This window comes from Geotrypetes seraphini, chromosome 1 (assembly GCF_902459505.1).
Source record: "Geotrypetes seraphini chromosome 1, aGeoSer1.1, whole genome shotgun sequence".
Lineage (NCBI taxonomy): Eukaryota > Metazoa > Chordata > Amphibia > Gymnophiona > Dermophiidae > Geotrypetes > Geotrypetes seraphini.
This window is the reverse complement of record NC_047084.1, coordinates 162,842,021-162,862,089: the sequence shown is the minus strand read 5'-3', so window position 1 is coordinate 162,862,089 and position 20,069 is coordinate 162,842,021. Positions and strand designations below refer to the sequence as shown.

The 20,069-nt window shown below is 42.9% G+C and overlaps 1 protein-coding gene across 2 annotated transcripts in view; it reads right to left on the bottom strand.

The window, feature by feature from the left end:
* The window catches only part of TMEM131L (transmembrane 131 like), a 300,995-nt gene that overhangs the window by 171,041 nt on the left and 109,885 nt on the right, over nt 1–20,069 (bottom strand). For both annotated transcript variants that reach the window (XM_033940895.1, XM_033940905.1), the window contains exons 4-5: nt 13,861–13,923; nt 6,784–6,907 (exon numbers count right to left, since the gene is read on the bottom strand). In XM_033940895.1, coding sequence (XP_033796786.1) covers nt 6,784–6,907; nt 13,861–13,923 — 187 coding nt within the window. The remainder of the gene's footprint in view (nt 1–6,783; nt 6,908–13,860; nt 13,924–20,069) is intronic.

Here is a 20,069-nt window from a genome sequence, read left to right as displayed (position 1 = left end):
AAAGAAAGTACATAAGAACATAAGCAATGCCTCCGCTGGGTCAGACCCGAGGTCCATCGCGCCCAGCAGTCCGCTCACGCGGCGGCCCAACAGGTCCAGGACCTGTGCAGTAAATTTCTATCTATACCCCTCTATCCCCTTTTCCAGCAGGAATTTGTCCAAACCTTTCTTAAACCCCAGTACTGTACTCTGCCCTATAACGTCCTCTGGAATTGTATTCCAGGTGTCCACCACACGTTGTGTAAAGAAGAACTTCCTAGCATTTGTTTTGAATTTGCCCCCTTTCAACTTTTCCGAATGCCCTCTTGTTTTTTTATTTTCTAAAAGTTTGAAGAATCTGTCCCTCTCTACTCTCTCTATGCCCTTCATGATCTTGTAAGTCTCTATCATATCCCCTCTAAGTCTTCTCTTTTCCAGGGAAAAGAGTCCCAGTTTTTCCAATCTCTCAGCGTATGAAAGGCTTTCCATCCCCTTAATCAGTCGTGTCGCTCTCCTCTGAACTCTGAATGATCTTAAGAAGTCCAAGAAAAAGCATTAACAACAAATGTTATGAAAGCTAAGATCGAAAAATATTTTAAACAGCAAATTCCAATTATGCAAGTCCAAAGATGGGACTGTAAACCATCTAATCAGTGCCTGCAGCAAAATTGCCCAAACTGACTATAAACAATACCACAACTGAGTAGCTAAATTAGCCCTTTGGAAATCTCTCCAAAAAAAGTATGATGTTACTATAACAAACAACTAACTTTTTCAATGGTATGATCTTAGTACAGACCTTGTGGGCCTTTAAAATAGAAACTGACATGCATTTGGAGCACAACACTCATGACATCACGGTCATAGAAAAGAAAAAGGTATTGTTTATAGATGTGGCAATATCCAGTGATGACAGAATTAATGAAAACAGCTAAAAAATTATCAAAATACTGTGATTTACAAACTGAAGTAGAAAGACTTTAGAAGAAAAACAAATGATGGAATTACCTATTGTGACTAGAGATCTTAAAGCAATACCAACTAGACTTCCATAATATGTGGAAAATTTTAATTTAAAAGAAATAACCAGTTTGATTTTACAAAAAACTCCACTTCTGAACAGCACACATTTTGTGTCAATCTCGCTTTGATTCCCAGGTGACCCCCCAAATTAAGGGAGTTAGACCAGTCGGCATTAGCTGTGATGTGGCATTCAAGAAAACATATTAATATATCAGACAGTTCTATTCCATAAAGCTTGCAATCCAGTCAAGGTAAGTGTACGTGATAAACAAGAGATTCTAAGAGAATGTATTTTAGAGAAGTTGTCAAGATGAAAAAGCAACCTCAAAAAAGGTGAGATTTTAGTCAGGCCTTGAATATGATCAGAGAGAAAGCATTATGCACGGAGACAGGAAATCTGTTCTGGGCAAATGGAACAGCAAGGCTGAAAAAAGTGTAAACGAAGGTTATTATAATTTATTTCGAACAACCGCCTCAACCAAACTACCTCAACCAGACATAGAAAAACACACACCCTCCAATCAAAGAACTCAAAGAGAAAAAATCTACGATGGCCTCCTAGCCACACAAGCAGCAAAACTAGATAATCAAATCTCCAATCTACTGATAACCACTCCAGACTACAAGATGTTCAGAAAAGAAATAAAAATTATACTCTTCAAGAAATCCCTGAAACAGTCTTAACATCACAAATACCTTCCTTCCTCCCTCACAGATACTACCTGTTCTACTCCTTAACTTCTCTAGAAATCACCAATGATTTTCCATTGTAACCCACCATTTATAATTATTTTGTAATCCGCCTTGAACCACAAGGTAATGGCAGAATAGAAATTTCTAATGTAATGTAATGTAATTGCCTTTCATGAAGAGATTCTCCAAAGGCGGTTTACATTGAACAAAAGTCAGGTGCTCTAAGCACTTTCCCTATCTGTTCTGGTGGGCTCATAATCTAAATAGCAACATAAATAAGAGACTTGCTGGGTAGAGAATGACAAGGAGACCAATTTTTCTCCCGTGGGAATTCATTTTCTCATCCTGGAGAATTCTTTTCCTGTCCCTGTCCCATTCCTTCAAGCTCTGTCCTCATCTGCACAAGCCTCAAACACTTTAAAATCATAAGTAGCAACATTCCAGAGCTCAGCTTGTGATGTCATAATGCCTCATTCCTCCAATGCCTAAGCTCCGTCCTCAACTGCACAAGCCCCAAACACTTTAAAATCATAAGTAGCAACATTCTAGAGCTCAGATTGTGATGTCATAATGCCTCATTCCACCAATGCCTAAGCTCCGTCCTCAACTGCACAAGCCCCAAACACTTTAAAATCATAAGTAGCAACATTCTAGAGCTCAGATTGTGATGTCATAATGCCTCATTCCTCCAATGCCTAAGCTCCGTCCTCAACTGCACAAGCCCCAAACACTTTAAAATCATAAGTAGCAACATTCTAGAGCTCAGATTGTGATGTCATAATGCCTCATTCCACCAATGCCTAAGCTCCGTCCTCATCTGCACAAGCCTCAAACACTTTAAAATCATAAGTAGCAACAGTCTAGAGCTCAGATTGTGATGTCATAATGCCTCATTCCACCAACGCCTAAGCTCCGTCCTTATCTGCACAAGCCTCAAACGCTTTAAAATCATAAGTAACAACATTCTAGAGCTCAGATTATGATGTCATAATGCCTCATTCCACCAACGCCTAAGCTCCGTCCTCATCTGCACAAGCCTCAAACGCTTTAAAATCAGAAGTGTTCTAGGCTTGTGTAGTTAAGGCAGAGCTTACAGGAATGGGGCGGGGTCAGCGACTAAACTCACGGGGATGGGACAGGGAAATTGAGTTCCTGCAGGGACAAATTTATACCCGTGTTATTCTCTATTGCCACAGAAGAAAGCTAACGAGAAAAAAAACAAGAGAAGCATTGAGGAGATGTAGAGCAAATGCATTAGAAGTATGCAAAAGCAGATAAAGTCAACATAATACCTTGAGGAGAGGGGTTGCAAGTTTGTAACAATGCTGAAAGAAGATAAGTTGTGGGGCCATATATTGAATAGGCTGCAGGTAGAGAAAAGAGCACCGAGAAACCTGTGAGGTGCCACAAGACTGCTCATTATTGTCTTAAAGTTAAACAGGTACAGAAATGACGGAAGAGAGAGCTGCAGAAAGGTGGAGAGTAAAGAAGGAAGCAGAACTGGCATAAAAGCAGAAGCAAGAAGTTGGCAAGGAGGTTGAGCAATAAAGATACGGTGGATGAGGAAATGGGACTGGGGAGGAGAGGAAGCAAGCCTGACGACAAAAAAATGAATGATATTTAAAAAAAAGAATATCAAAGTAAAATTTACAGAGAAATTAAAGATGACAGAAGAAAGGTTTAAGAAAGGTTTGGATAATTTCCTGGAAGAAAAGTCCATAGTCTGTTATTTAGAAAGACATGGGGACGTGGGCGCGATGTGGGCCGATCTAGGCTTAGTCATCCTGCAGGGATAATCGAAGGTTTTACGAGACTTCCTGGACAGAACTTGTGAGTTAGACGATGTAAAAACAGGTATGTGCCCAAAAGTATTCAAAGTGACCAGATAACCACTGCAGAGACAAAGTAAAGACCCACACACACTCTCCCTGTGTTCACTGACCCCCCTCTCACGCCCCCAAAAAGATCGGAATAAAAACATACCTACCTGTCTTCAGAACACACCTAGTATAGGAAAGACTAGTAGAGCTGCACACAGGTCTCGTAAATAACTGGGGGTGGGCGGGCTAGTGAAGTATATAGAGAAGGACCCAGGCCCATAAGCCACTCTAGCCACATGTGTATGTAACATGTGTGTCCACCAAAAACCCTACTGTACTGCCATATAGGGGGCATCTGCATCTATAAGGACTACTGGGGTTGCAGACAGGTGAGTATAGTGGGTTTGGGGGGGCTCACCATAACCTATAAGGGAGTTCTGGTGAGATGTTTATGTGGCACCCTTTTTGCCATGTCTGAGTGGCCAGTCCATCACAATGCTGGCTCCTCCCACATCCAAAAGTTCTTGTTCTGGGCATTTGGGACTTGGACAAAATTTTGGTTGCGAATGTGGTACCTGGCAGTACAAACAATAGCCTGGACGTCCAAAGAGACGATTCTCAAAAATACATACATGGTGGAATTCTTTATGTCACATATTTAAAATGGAAAGGGTAATTGCCATGCAGCAAGGGAATTTTAAGAAATTTCAGAATATTTGGGAGCCATTAACAAAATACTGTAATTAATAAATTTCATTTTTTTCCCCTTAAATATGCAAGTCCAAGGTGGGGGGAGGGGGGTGGGGGGTATTTTGGTTTTCTTATGAGTGCAAATTAGAATATGGGGGCGGGAGGGATATGGAATCTGAATTAGATCTTGATAAGATATTAAGTGATGTATTTAAGTATAAAATGATGTTATATGATGTTACACTTATTGTAAGTTTTAAAAATGAATAAAGAATTTAAAAAAATATATATATATATATTTTTTTTTTATTTTTTTTTTCCAAGAATGGACATTTTCCCACTGCCGACTTTGGGCGTCTGGTGCCATATGTATCTTTTGATTATGCCCCTGTAGGTAACTATGATTTGGATTATTCTTCCCGATGTGCATCACTTTGCTTTTGTCCACATTAAATTTCATCTTCCTTTTGGATGCCCAGTCTTCCAATTTCCTAAGGTCTTCCTGCAACTTTTCACAGTCCTCATGTGTTTTGACAACTTTGAATAGTTTTGTGTCATCTGCAAATTTAATCACCTCACTTGTTATTCCAATTTCCAGATCATTTATAAAAAGCACCGGTCCGAATAGATTCCTGCAGCACTCCACTACCAACCCTCCTCCATTGAGAAAAATGGCCATTTAATCCTACCTTCTATTTTCTATCCAAGAACCAATTCCGAATCCAAAACAAAATATTACCTCCTATCGCATGACTTTCATTTTCTCAGGCGTCACAACTGTAACGGCCCCAGAATCATGCTGTCAAACTCCTCCTCGTAAACAAACACCACTGCAATGCTAATACAGCAGCATGCAAAAATCTCTTAAAATCCGAATTGTTTATTTGGTCTGCTCCAGGTCTGCTCATGATTCAGGATGGCTGGGGAACGTAATGGAATAACTTACTAGGATCTGAAGAGAGAGATTAAAAGGAAACCACACCAATTCCCTTTGGCCACAAAGGTAGAATGAGGAATTTCAACAACAGTTTTAAAGTACACCTTAGTGGCTGTAATATGTAGCTAATATTAGTACCAAACACTGCGGCAACCACGTAATTTTACCATCTCACATGGTTTGATGATTATCTGCCTTTTACTTATTCTAATAGTTTCAACACAGAATTCAACATTGCCCCCACTGCTATATACGGCAAAAATCAGCTGGAACATTCTTCCAAATCACAAGATTTTAAACTGCTGAGGCCGTTTCAAATCAAAGAGCATTTTTTTTTTCCATGGTGCAGGGAGCAAGATGTTTCTTTTCTGGATGGGATGCGAAACAGCCTCAGCAATTGAAAATCTTGTGACTTGGAAGAATGTTCCAGCTCCTAAAGTCACAGAAGCAACCAGTTGATATTTGCTGAATATTTTAGTTACGTTGCAGTGCGGTAATGATGCACTTGTGCCCTCTCCACCCCTCCCCCCAAACACACATCATCATAGATGCTATATACCCATTCTACTGAACCACAGGTTCACTGTCCTCTTGTCAAGCTTTCCACACAGCCCACCAAAGAGTCTGCTGTAAAATATAACACATATAGGCACATGCAGAAAGTGCCCATATACACCCAACTATATACTGCTGTATCCATCACTGAAGGAAGAAAAATACCCTATAGACTACAATTTTAACATGCAGTTATTCCACACTGGTGGGAAATCACCTTCACCTTATGGCTTGTTAACCACATACAGTCAAAACCTTGGTTTGCAAGTAACGCGGTTTGCGAGTGTTTTGCAAGATGAGCAAAATACTCAAGCAAATTGTGCCTCGCAAACTGAGCACTGACTTGATTTGTGAGCCCCCCCCCCCCACGAGAACCGGCATCGCCCGCTTGCCCAAACCCTTACCCCAATCTGGTACCGGCACGCAGCACCAGCCCACAGGAAGTGCCGGTTCCTGAAGATCCTGCCTCTTGCCGCTGGCTGGGCCTTGAGCATCTGTGCACGCTCAAGGCCTTCTGGCTCCTGCTCTCCCTGCATGCCTTGAGCATGCGCAGTTGCTCAAGGCCCAGCCCAGTGGCAAGAGGAAACCAGATGCTATATTTATGATAATATCCTCTAAAGCTGGCAACTAATTCTACATTTATCACTTTCCTTTTATAAAGATCACACATAACGAAATGTTTAAGATAGAGGAATTCAAGGCAGATGAGCATTGTATAACTTTTGATGTGTTAAATACAACATCAACTGCAAGTGGCCATTAATCGCATCATTCATTTTGATATATGCAAACTTGCCAGTTTGGAGACACTACCTCCAGAAAGGAGGTGTGTGAGTTTTTCAAATTATAATTTGGTGGGGGGGTTGTTCTTTTTTATTTGGGGGGGGGATTTCTTCACCTTGCTGTGTTTAAAGTGATCAAAAACTGAAAATTGTTGATCAAGAAGGATGGAACATCCATTCATGTGTGTTAGGAAAGGTGGAATGAAAGGGGAGAAGGGACTGGGATGAGGAGGAGGTTAGAAAGTCTGAAGCATTGGCTTGGTGCCAGTGTAGAGAGTTTCCAAGTGGAGAGACAGGCACTTACCCTGCTCTGAACAGCAGACACATGGAAATGTGGAGTTGCTGTGAACAGTGATGTTACTACAACTTCTCTATCTCTACTGGGGTTGTAGGCGTGGACCAGTTTAACGCTGAGAAGTCCCAGCAACCTACAAGCAGGAAATGCAAAAAAAAACAGAGAAGAAAAGGCAACATTAGTGATTTGATATGCACTTATTTAGTAATAAAAAAATAAAAGATCACAGCCTGGGATGCTCATTAGGACATTTTCTTCCCTTCTCATGCAGAGACAGCAAGAACCAGAAGGCCTTGAGCATGCGCAGATGCTCGAAGCCCAGCCCAGGCAAGAGGAAGGATCTTCGGGCACCGGCATGTCCTGTGCGTTGGTGCTGGTGCCAGTGCCAGATCGGGGTAAGGGATTGTGTTTGGGTGGGTAGGGGATGCCGGATCGGGGGGGAGGGGGGAGAGGCGCTCGCTGACAGGGGGGCGATGCCAGTTCTCGTGGGGGAGGGTGTGGAGCAGCGCTGGAGGCCTCGGGGGTGGGGGGGTAATGTGGAGCAGCACCGGTGGCCTCGGGGGGGGGGGGAACGAATCAAGCGAGTTTCCCTTACTTCTTATGGGGAAACTTGCTTTGATATACGAGCAATTTGGTTTACGGGCATGCTTCTGGAATGAATTATGCTTGTAAACCAAGGTTCCACTGTATTTGCAGATATTCAGTGCCACTATTCGGATAGTAAGCAATGCTGAATATCTCTGTAGAGTAGAAAGCGCTTTTTGCATATACATTCATATATTTTATTGTATTGCATTATTATTATTTTATATATACATTTTCCATTGTTTCAGTTGCCAGATGTTTTGCTGTACTAATAAGAATTTTAGGATATTTCTCTCAATTGTTCAAACATTTTGTAAAGTATCTGTATGAATTTTGGTAATTTGGTATCCATAACCATTCTGATTTGGTATGCTTTATATGCTTTTCTAATGAACAGAAGAGTTCTAGATGATACTAGCTTGAGGTAGAAAAATGTGTACTGCAACAATATATATGTATATAATACTAATATCAATAATAATAAAAAAAATTTTGTAAAGAAAAGATCTCAGTGTGGTTTAGTCAGTCAAATGAACGGAAACCATTCAATCCTTCAATCCATGCGCAGGTGGCAACCCAGCACATTTTTCTGCCTCAAGCTAGTATCATCTAGAACTCTTCTGTTCACTATATCAGTGCTGTTCTAGTACAATTCAGGTTTTATTATTTTGATTATATGCTTCTCTGACATGCATTGTTAAGAACAGTTACTTACCATAACAGGTGTCATCCAGGGACAGCAGGCAGATATTCTCTACATGTAGGTGACGTCACCGAAGGAGCCCCCTAGCGGACGTTTTTGCAAGCAGACTTGCTCGAAGACCTTCAGGCTTGCGATTGGCCCGTGCATGCGCGCGTGCCCCTCCCGCCCTGCCTAGGGCATTTGTCTCCTCAGCGTGTCCTCAGTTCAGATAGCAAATACAGACGAGAGGCCGGATGCATCGGAATGTGCGTGTACGCCTCCTTGAGGTTCAGTGAGCACAGCCAGTCTCCCTCGTCCAAGAGGGGATACAACGTGGGAAGGGTGAGCATTCTGAATCATTCCCGTACTAGAAACTTGTTCAGAGCACGGAGGTCCAGGATCGGACGCAGATCTCCCGTCTTCTTGGGTACCAGAAGAATAAAACCCGGAGTTCCACTGTTCCTCGGGAACCTCCTCGACTGCCCTCAGGTGAAGAAGGGCCTGAGCTTCCTGCAGAAGGAGAGGAAGCTGAGACTGAGCAGAAGGAAACTCTCTTGGAGGCAGGTCCGGGGGTACATGACTGAAGTGGAGGGAGTACCCCTCCTTGATGATAGACAGTACCCAGCTGTCGGTGGTAATAATTGTCCATTGGGCAAAGAAATGATGGAGATGACCCCCCGATGGGAAATGGGGAAGGCTCCATGAGGAAGGGAGCCCGAAGGCTCATGCTGGAATTGTCAAAAGGACGGCCCGGATTTGGCCGGGGCCGGCTGCTGAGTTTTAGGTTGACGTTGTTGCTGCTGCGGAGGCCGTTTTGAAGGAGGCCTAGAGAAAGCAGGAGTGGATTTCTGTGGATACCTCCGGAGAGGAATTTTATATTGGTGAGCTGGAGGGGCCTTAGGTTTAAGTTTCACCAGAGACGCAAAGGAACGCTCGTGGTCCGAGAAGCGTTTCGTGGCTGCCTCGATGGAATCATCGAAGAGCTCATGACCCACACACGGGAAATTAGCAAGACGATCCTGTAGATTCGGATCCATATCCACAAGCCGGAGCCAAGCGAGGCGACGTATAGCGATCGCAAAGGCTGTGACTCTCGAGGATAATTCAAAGGCGTCGTAAGAGGCCTGAAACATATACAGGCGGAGCTGGGAGAGGGTCTCCACGAGAAGACGAAACTCCTGGCGCCTAGGGCATCAATACAGAACCGAAGGTAGGACGTGAAGAAGAAACTGTAGTTAAGGACAGGAGTCTAGAATGTCTCGCCTATCTACTGAAAAAGAGCTTACCAAGTACATAATCTCTTTTTCCAGTGCAATAGATGGGACATTCTAGACAGTAGAGACTTACAAAAGCAGTCCCCCCAAAAACTAGGGTGGGCTTGTGAACCAACCCTTAAGACCAAGGACCCAAAGGCGGAGTCCTGTCTTGCCACCACGTCGACTCTGTAGAACTTGGCACACTTGTTATGAGAAGACCAATCTGCAAATCTCCTCAGGAGAGACAGATCTAGCTTCGGCCCACAAAGAAGCCACACTCCTGGTAGAATTCGCTTTGATGGAAAGAGGAGACTGCTTCCATGAAAGAATATAGGGTGACGAAATGGCCCTACACATCGTTGCCTTGAAAGTGGGAGCACCCCACTTAACTGAATGAGTCAGCACAAACAAATAGATGAAACTCATGGATGACCTCCTGAGAACGCAGAAGAACTCTATGCAAATCCAGTTTCTTCCATAGGCAGTCCTGTACCTTGGAAACTGTCAGTTGAAAGGCAGGCAAACACAATTCCTGACTGACATGAAAAACTGAAACTACCTTTAGCAGGAAGGAAGGAACTGTCCACAGGGAAAAACCCCGCCTCTGAAATACAGAGGAAAAGGTCCCTGCAAAACAAAGCCTGCAATGTCGACACACGATGCACCGAAGTAATGGTCACCAGAAAAACGGTCTTGAGAGTCAAGTTCAAGAGGAAAACATCTCGAAGAAGCTCAAAAGGAGCCTTGAGAAGGTTAGACCACAACAAGTTAAGGTCCCAGGAAGGGAAAGAATGCTTAACCAGTGGTCGGATACAAATAGCCCCCTTCAAAAATCCAGTGACATCAATGTGAGACGCCAAAGAAGACTGACGCTCCCGATATCTAAAACAGGAAAGCCTGCCACTTGGGACTCTAAGAGAAGCCACAGTGAGGGCTTTATCGGACCCAGTCTGAAAGGCGAGAATTAGCAAGATTGGAGCTGAATAAGGGTCTACCTCAGGGGTGTCAAAGTCCCTCCTCGAGGGCCACTTAATCCAGTTGGGTTTTCAGGATTTCCCCAATGAATATGCATGAGATCTAGTTGCATGCACTGCTTTCATTGTATGCTAATAGATCTCATGCATATTCATTGGGGAAATCCTGAAAACCCGACTGGATTGCGGCCCTCGAGGAGGGACTTTGACACCTGGGGTCTACCTGGTCCTGAATACACCAATGCTAGATGCCCTTCCACACCTTAGAGTAAGCCGACACTGCTGAAGACTTCATAGACTTCAGAAGAGTATTAACAACCAGGACAGAATATCCTTAATGTTCCAAGCCTGCACGTTCAATAGCCATGCCATAAGCTTGGAGACCGAACCCTGCAAGAGAAGGTCCGGAGAGGCACTCAGCCAAAGGCTGCAACCTCTGCGTAGACGCATAAGATCAGCGTTCCAGGGACTGTAAGGCCAATCTGGAGCCACCAGAATGACGCAGCCTGGATGAGCTGCTAACCTCCAAATGACTCGGCCGATCATCAGCCAAGGAGGAAAAACATACAGGAGAATCTCCTGAGACCACGGCTGCATCACAGTGTCGAGTTCCATGCTTCTGGGCTCAGATCTTCGACTGAAGAAACGATCCATTTTCCTGTTTCTTTCCATGGCCATGAGATTGAAGTGAGGCCATCCCCAGCGCCTCACTATCACTTGGAACGTCTCTGGAGACAAGACCCAATCGCCCAACTCCAGAGTCTGTCTGCTGAGGAAGTCAGCCTGAATGTTGTCTACTCCCACCACCTGAGCTGTTGGCAGCGCTAGATGATCCTCTGCCCAAAGAAAAAGGCGGTGGGCTTCCTGAGCCAGAGGAGTGCTTTAAGACTTTCCCTGGCTAGTGATGTAGGCTACTGCAGTCGTATTGCCGGAAAAACCCCGATTGCTTGGCCCTCTAGAGTCTTCTGCAATTTCAGAGCCAGCAGAATGGCTCTGAGCTCTAACTGGTTGAGGGACCACTTTCATTGAGAGGGCGTCCAACTCTCCTGAACAGGAGAGCAATTGCAATTGGCTCTCCAGCCCCAAAGGCTAACATCGGACAGCACCATGATCCACAAGGCAATGCGTAGTGGTACACCCCTGCGAAGCAATTGAGGGAGAAGCCACCAGTCCATGTTTGCTCGTCCTCCAGAGTCCAAGGTAGATAGGCTTGCAAGGCATCCCTATGCCAAGTCCAGCTAGAAAGCAAAGCATGCAGAAGAGGACACCTGTGCACTCTTGTCCAAGGAATCACATCTAGTGGGGCAACCACAGATTCCAGAAATTAAAGATAAACCCATGCTGATGGAGTCAGCTGCTCTAGAAGGGAAGAAAAACCTGAGCACACAGGTTCTGCCAGCGGGCTACTGGTAGATAGACATGGCCCCTTAGCAGAGTCAAAGAGAATTCCCAGGAAAAGCAACTGCGTGATCATCAGATGGATCTTTTTTTTTTTTTTTTTTAATGTATCTCGCCACGACAACCATCACCTTGGTGCAGGTCTGGGACACTGTCACCAGCCTAAAAGGCAGAGCCAAGAGTTGGTAATGCTGTTCCAGAACATGAAACTGCGAAAAGTTGCAATGAGTCATAATAAAGTAAATGTGCAAATATGCTTCCGGGAGAACCAGAGAGGCAAGAAACTCCCCTGGGGCCACTACTGCAATGAATGAAACCACAGCTTTCATTTGAAAGCGTGGAACCTTGAGAGCCGTATTCTTGAGCTGAAGATCTTCTGAGAGAAAGTATGTAGTGTATCTGCCTGAGCCCAAGAGTTCGGGTGACCCCGGCTCTAGAGCTTGAATAGCCTTTCAGAACAACCTGAACAACAAACCAATCTAGCAGAGGCTGAGCAAATTCAAGTCTGTTGCCCAACCAAAGAAAATCCAAGACACCGGGGCCAATCAGGGACTTAGGCCCTCTCCAGAACATCCCAAGATGCGCTGGGAAGGGGAAGGCCAGTCATTCTGAAGAGGCAGGCCTGCTGGCTTGAGGGAGTAGGAATCCCTCCAGCCAGCCTTTCTGAAGAAGGTGGGGGTGCTGGGGGGTGTCATCAGGGGCACAGTGGTCGTTGGGAGCAACCTGAGGAAATGGGCATCTCTCCCGCTGCCAGGGGGATGTCAGGGGGTGGGTTGCTTGATGGCGGCATGGAGTGGGCATTCCTCCCGCTGCCGGGGGGGAGAGGTTGCTTGATGGTGGTGGTAGGAAGGAGTGGGCATCCCTCCTGCCAATCTTCATTTTGGAGTCTTTTTAAAAAAAAAAAAAAACAACAACAAACTTGCGGGTGTATTCTGTGCATGTGCTGATCGCTAATCACCTGCAACCCATCCCATGCAAATTTAGTAATCCTCCACTACTCTCCGTGAACCTCATTTGTATGCGTGGTTTTTTAAAGAATAACTTGTCTTTTTTAAATTGTTAGAATAGCAGCCACAATAGCAGTTTGTCTGATTTTACCATGAACATTAGAAAATCTTCTTCTAATTGCTTTGAAAATGTGCCTCTCAGTCACATTAAATTTAAACCAGCAATATTTTAGTTCTAACAACAATCTTAATTCTAGATTTTATTCAGGCCTCTTTGAAAATTTTTATTTTTATTCTGGTCATAAACTCATGACAAATAATTTTAGTTTGTTCAAAACAGCAAAAATAATTCTAGTTTTTATTCAATCCTCTTCCAAAAATTATAGATTTTATTCAGTTCTTCAGTTCCTTCATATATACAGGTAAAATTTGTGATCCTCCTAAGGCTTTTTGTTAAGAAAATTATTTATAGCTTCTATTCAGGACAGGGCAGCAAATTTTCTATTCAGTTTTCAGTTTGCAAAAAAAAAAAAAATTACTTCTAGTTCCTGTGAATGAATGGTCAAAATATTCTTTCCTGGAAGCCCTGAATATGTATACCCTAGAGGAAAGGAGAGACAGGGGAGATATGATTCAGACGTTCAAATACTTAAAGGGTATTAACGTAGAACAAAATCTTTTCCAGAGAAAGGAAAATGGTAAAACCAGAGGACATAATTTGAGGTTGAGGGGTGGTAGATTCAGGGGCAATGTTAGGAAATTCTACTTTACGGAGAGGGTGGTGGATGCCTGGAATGCGCTCCCGAGAGAGGTGGTGGAGAGTAAAACTGTGACTGAGTTCAAAGAAGCGTGGGATGAACACAGAAGATTTAGAATCAGAAAATAATATTAAAGATTGAACTAGGCCAGTTACTGGGCAGACTTGTACGGTCTGTGTCTGTGCATGGCCGTTTGGAGGAGGATGGGCAGGGGAGGGCTTCAATGGCTGGGAGGGTGAAGATGGGCTGGAGTAAGTCTTAACAGAGATTTCGGCAGTTGGAACCCAAGCACAGTACCGGGTAAAGCTTTGGATTCTCGCCCAGAAATAGCTAAGAAGAAAAAAAAAAAAATTTTAAATTGAATCAGGTTGGGCAGACTGGATGGACCATTCGGGTCTTTATCTGCCGTCATCTACTATGTTACTATGTTACTATGTTATGTTATTATGTTTGTTAATGAAAATATCTCTGAGCTGAGCTACTTACTGTGTTCCAAAATCCACTGTTGATGGATGGAGCTGTAAAGCCTTCCCAGTAGGTCCTGCAAAGCTGGTAGAAAGAAAGAACAATATTTAAAACCAAATTGTAAACTATCAAAACCTTTCACAGCCTATATAGCCAGTGGAGAACGCAAGTACCAGACCTGATTAACCGGTTGACAGCTAACGTGTATGACACAGTGGCAGGAATATGAAGAGGATCTGCCAACTTTTCCCTCCCAAACAGGTGGAATTTGATGGGTGTAGATGGGAATATTTGCACTAGTTTTTCCTTCCCCTATTTTACAGGCTGTCATTTACGGTTCCAATTGGAAGATAATTGGCTCTATAGTCAGATACAATGGTCAGCAGTTGGTTTGTTTTTTTAAAATTTAAATTTACATAAATTTCAATTTATATATTTACATTTACATATATTCAGTGCCACTATATGGATTGTCAGCAGAACTAATTGTATAAAGCAGTGAGAACATCTCGCTATCCACATAACAATATTTGGCTCCTAATCCAGATTAAAAGACAGTTTTTCGGACCATTACCTGGATACATTCAGGACAACTTTTATGCTGTTCAAACACACATACTTCACTCTGGTACTATTCAGATAGTGTCAATCAGTCTGTAATCATTTTCAATAGTACAATTCATATAGGCCCAGATTCTTGAATCGGAGCCAATTTTCTAAGCACTAGTAGATGCCCATACTTCTGTTAAAAACGCTCTGCAAATAGCATTTTTAACTGAGATTTGAGGCACATACCTGTACCGAAATCATGCCTATGTAGGCGTTTTAGGCCACTGAATGCCAAAGTAGGCATGGCCAACACTGGAAGAAGCGCCTACATAGGCACAATTCACGTGAAAATAGGCACTGGAAATATAGGTCCAGAAAACCCTGGCCTACTTTTCCGGCACCTATCTTTCACGTTGGTGCAATTCCGTAACCGGTACCAATCTGTAATTGACATAGGATTGGCGGCCGCCGATATCAGTGTCAGTTTGAGATTCTGGGCCATAGTGCTGATGAAAATTGACCGATAGGTCTGGGTAAGACAATTATCTGACAACAGCTGATGATTCTGCAATGGTTATCTATTGCAACTCCAAAGGCCACCCATCTCATATGGTACAGCTGTTTTCACCTTGTGTTTGAAATGACAAATCAGGTTTCCTCATCATTCACTCTTTCTTGTGCGTCACATCAAAGCGCCTTATAGCATTTTTGTGAGCTTTGGTAGTTTTGAGTGACTCATATCACTCTTTCTTGCTACTACTTTTCCTCTCTTTAAAAAAAAAAAAAAAAAATTTAAATTAAAGAGGCAAACTAGATGAAGCAGAAGTTGGAAAAGCAGAACCTCATCCAGAGGTTTTACCATGTCTTCTTTGCTATGTCTAATTTGTCTCATTCCACTCCACACTCGAGTCTTCATGTAACACAGTCTACAACAGGGATCTCAAAGTCCCTCCTTGAGGGCCGCAATCCAGTCGGGTTTTCAGGATTTCCCCAATGAATATGCATTGAAAGCAGTGCATGCACATAGATCTCATGCATATTCATTGGGGAAATCCTGAAAACCCGACTGGATTGCGGCCCTCAAGGAGGGACTTTGAGACCCCTGGTCTACAACATTAACTACCAAACAAGTCTACGAGGCATGCTGAGGTCAGATATCACATATGCAAATATTATATACCTCAAGTTTATTTATTTCAGGTATCTTGAAAATTGGACAGATTCAATTTGGGAATCACTAGCCTTCAGATATTTCAATGTTCTCTGTCTTGACAGCAGCACAAGCTCCAATATACCTTAAACCAGTGCACCAGGACATAATCATTTGGTGCCAGAGCAAGAGTTTAATGAATAATTAGCAGGATCAGCTGCAAAGGTTAGGACTGTAAACCAGGCATGAATGTTATTTTAAAATACTATCGTTCATTAGGAAGGCTGGTCTACTGGCCAAAAAAGTTATCCTGGAAGAGTGGACTTCAGCCCATTCCCCATCTTATTGGGTGTGGCAGAATCACTTACGTGGTCTCATGCTCCTAGAGAGGGGCGGGTGCCAGGTTCTTTTCGACAAACAAAATTTTTCCTTCAAGTCTGAGGACTTTATGTACACTCTCTGCCTCCTAGAGCGCATAGCCGGTTTCTCAATACTCTGAAACTTTGAGATCTTAATGATTGTGTTGGCACCCTGGGATGAGCAGGTCGCTTTTGCTGATCATCTGGTCCTCCCCCCCCACCCTCTTTTTTTAATTTCTCTTTCTTGTTCAGTATGTTTTTGACCTTGGGATGTTCAGTGAGGAAAGGGGGGGTCTTAGGATATTGATCTCCAGGGCTCATAAGAGTCCAGGGTCCTGGTACAGATGTTATGCAGTTGGGATACGGGTTGGTGCCAACCAATAGCATTTATTATTTTGTAAAACAGATAAAGATAATTTCTTCCTTGGTATGTAAATACTCTGTATCTTGTTTGATTTTCTATTGTTCAATTTCTGTATTATATGCTTTCAATAATCATCAATAAATAGTTTAAATCAATACCATCGTGCAAGCCCAGACCAGATATATTCCACGTATTAACAAAGGTGAAAAGAAGAGGAAACAAGAGCAGGCATAGTTAAAAGGTGAAGTGAAAGCGGTTATAAGAGCAAAAATAACATCCTTGGAAAAAGGATCCGAATGAAGAAAATACATTAAAAAGAGACACAAGCACTGGCAAGTTATATGCAAAGCACTAAAAGAAAGCTAAGAAAGAATATGCAAAGAAACTTGCCAAAGAGGAAAAAACTCATAACAATATTTTTAGGTATATCAGAAACAGAAACCTGTGAGGGAATCCATGGGACTGTTGGATGATCAAGAAGCAAAAGAGGCACTCAGGGAGGATAAGCCCATAGTGGAGAGACTGAATAAATTCTATTCTTCGATCTTTAAGAAAGAATATGCAACAGATCTACCTGAACCGGAAATGGTTTTCAAGGGTGAATCTGGAAGATGTACTAAGCCAAATCAACGAGTTAAAAAGTGATAAATCACCTGGACCAGATGGCATACATCCCAAGATACTAAAAGAACTCAAACATGAAATTGCTGACCTGCTGTTAGTATTCTTTAATCTAATCATTAAAACTGTTTCTAGTATCTAAAGATTGGAGGGTGGCCAATGTTACGCCAATTTTTAAAAAGGGTTCCAGGGAGATCCAAGAAATTACAGATCAGTAAGCGTGACTTCAGTGCTGGGCAAAATGGTGGAAATAATTATAAAAAATAAAATTGTGGCACAAGTAGACAAACATGACTACTTTGAAGGTGTGGATAAAGGCGAGTCAGTTAACATAGTATATCTAGATTTTCAGACAGCTTTTGACAAAGGTCCTCATGAGAAGCTCCTAAAAAATTTAAAGAGTCATGAGATAGGTGGCAAAGTTCAATTGTGGAGGTTTATCGGATAGATAACAAAGAGTAGGGTTAAATGGTCATTTTTCTCAATGGAACAGAGTAAACAGTGGAGTGTCGCATGGATCTGCACTGGGACTGGTGCTATTTAACTTATTTATAAATGATCTGGAAATTGGAATGACAAGCGAGGTGATTAAATTTGCAGATTAAACTAAACTGTTCAAAGTTGTTAAAACACATGCAGATTGTGAAAAATTGCAGGTAGACCTTAGGAAACGGGAAGACTGGGCATCCAAGTAACACATGAAATTTAATGTGGACAAATGCAAAGTGAAGCATATTGGAAAGAATAACCCAAATCACAGTTACTGGATGCTAAGGTCCACCTTGGGAGTAAGATCTGGGTGTCATTGTAGACAATACAATGAAAACTTCCACCCAATGTGCAGCGACAGCCAAAAAAGCAAACAAGATGCTAGTAATTATTTAAAAAGGGATGGTTAACAAGACTAAGAATGTTATACCGCCTCTATATTGCTCCATGGTGCAACCTCACTTAGAGCAGTTATTCAACCACCGGTCCATGGACCGGTGCTAGTCCACAAAAATTTCCTGCCGGCCCACAGGGCCAGCATGTGCATCAGGCCCAAAACTGTGTTCTTCATTGCCGGTGTGCGGTGCAATCGATGCATTGTTAATAAGATTATATTGTGTGTGTATATATGAAAAATGAATGGAAAAAATAGTGTTACAATTAGGACTATAGGGGCAGGGTCTGGGGTAGAGACTGGGTAGAGATGGGCAGGGTCTGGCCCATAACTTAGCCCAGTGTTCTTCAACTGCTGGTCTGCAGACTGATGCCGGTCCGCAAAATAATTATTTTATTTCTGCCGGTCAATAGGTGTAAAAAGGTTGAAGAACACCTTAAGAGTATTGATTTCAGTTCTGGTCTCCTTATCTCAAGAAAGATATAGCAGCATTAGAAAAGGTTCAAAGAAGAGCGACCAAGATGGAAAAGGGGATGGAAATGCTCTCGTATGAGGAAAGACTAAAACGGTTAGGGCTCTTCAGTTTGGAAAAGAGACAGCTGAGGGGAGATATGATTGAAGTCTACAAAATCCTGCATGGAGAAGAATGGGATCGATTTTTCACTTCATCAAAAATTACAAAGACTAGGGGATACTCACAATGAAGTTACAGGGAAATACTTTTCAAACCAATAGGAGCAAATATTTTTCACTCAGAGAATAGTTAAGCTGTAGAATGCATTGCCAGAGGTTGTGGTAAGAGTGGATAGTGTAGCTGGTTTAAAGAAAGGTTTGGGACAATTTCCTGGAGGAAAAGTCCATAGTCTGTTATTGAGACAGACATGAGGTAAGTCACTGCTTGCCCTGGATTGGTAGCATAGAATTTTGCTACTCTTTAGGTTTTTGCCAGGCACTAGTGACCTGGATTGGCCATTTGGGCTGACGTAGTAAGGCTATTCTTATGTTCTAACTTACCACCACCTCAAGAGGAGGTGATATCTACAGCTTTTCTCTAGGTAATCCTGCAATGTAGAGCACTGCTAGATGAAGTGTAGTGATTTCTCCCAATCTCCTGAGCACAATTCTGACATTTCCATAGACAAACTAACCCCCTCCCCCAATGATAAACTGAACAGTACCAATCAGACCACAACTCCCCTTGCAAAACCCAATCTTTATGATGACAAACCTAACTGTCCTACTCCTTCAAGAAACCCTGCCCCTGATTATACTCCACCCCAACTGGGGACATACCTAGTATTGGTGGGGACATAATCTTGAATGGCAATAATGACAACCCCCCCCCCCTTTGAGTAGATCCCAAAGTGTTGGGGATGGAAGGGTTCTTGGATTCAGGGCTTTCTGTGATGCAAGGGCTTTTTGAAGGGGGTCAGTTTCCTGGATCTGATCAAGGGTGTAAGTTTTGCAATCAGGTGGTCCTGATTGAGATCGGGGACAGGATCTGTGTTGGGGAGGGGTAATGGTTGGGACACTTGAATTGTGATTGGGAGGGGGTAGGTTTGTGCTTGGGGTGGGGTCAAGGAACGGGAAGTGCTGCTGCAGTTAGCTGGCCACTGCATTACGTGCCTCGGCCAATAATGCACTGCCACAGCGCCCTCTTTGCTGAAGTAGAGAAACAGGGCATACCCCCTGCAATTACCACAAGGACTTTGCACTTACTGCTTTCAACATGTGTTTAAGTGCAAACCTTCTTACGTATGTAGCATTTTGCAGGTATTTATTTGCCCTTGATTGTTACTTAATGCTTTATCTGTGATTTACAAGGGGTTTGTAAATTCAATTTGAAATCATTTCTTTAAAGCATACAGAATTTACATATCTAGTACTTCCCAAAAAGAATCAGCAATATAACACATTACATTTATTAACAGCAAGAAGGAATATCTAGAAGACAGACCACAGAGGAAAGCAATAAAGCCCAAAGCATGGAAATGAATATTCCGAAAAATCCATCCAGCAATGCCAACAGGTCGGGAAACTCTCTGAACATGCCAGAGCAACTCCTCTTCACTTGGACAAGTGCTCATTTCAACCTCCGTGTACTGCGTCGTTTTACCGCAGCCCCTTCACGCTTTCACACATGCCTCCATATGGACCAGCTACTCAACAGCCCTTATGCATTCCAATTCCAAGTCTTCATCGCATGGTGTACTCGAGGAACTGTGTGGGAATTAATACTAGTGTGTTTTCCTCAAATACACACACACTGCTGTTAAATGCCTAACCAGCTGGTCCGGCTGAGCA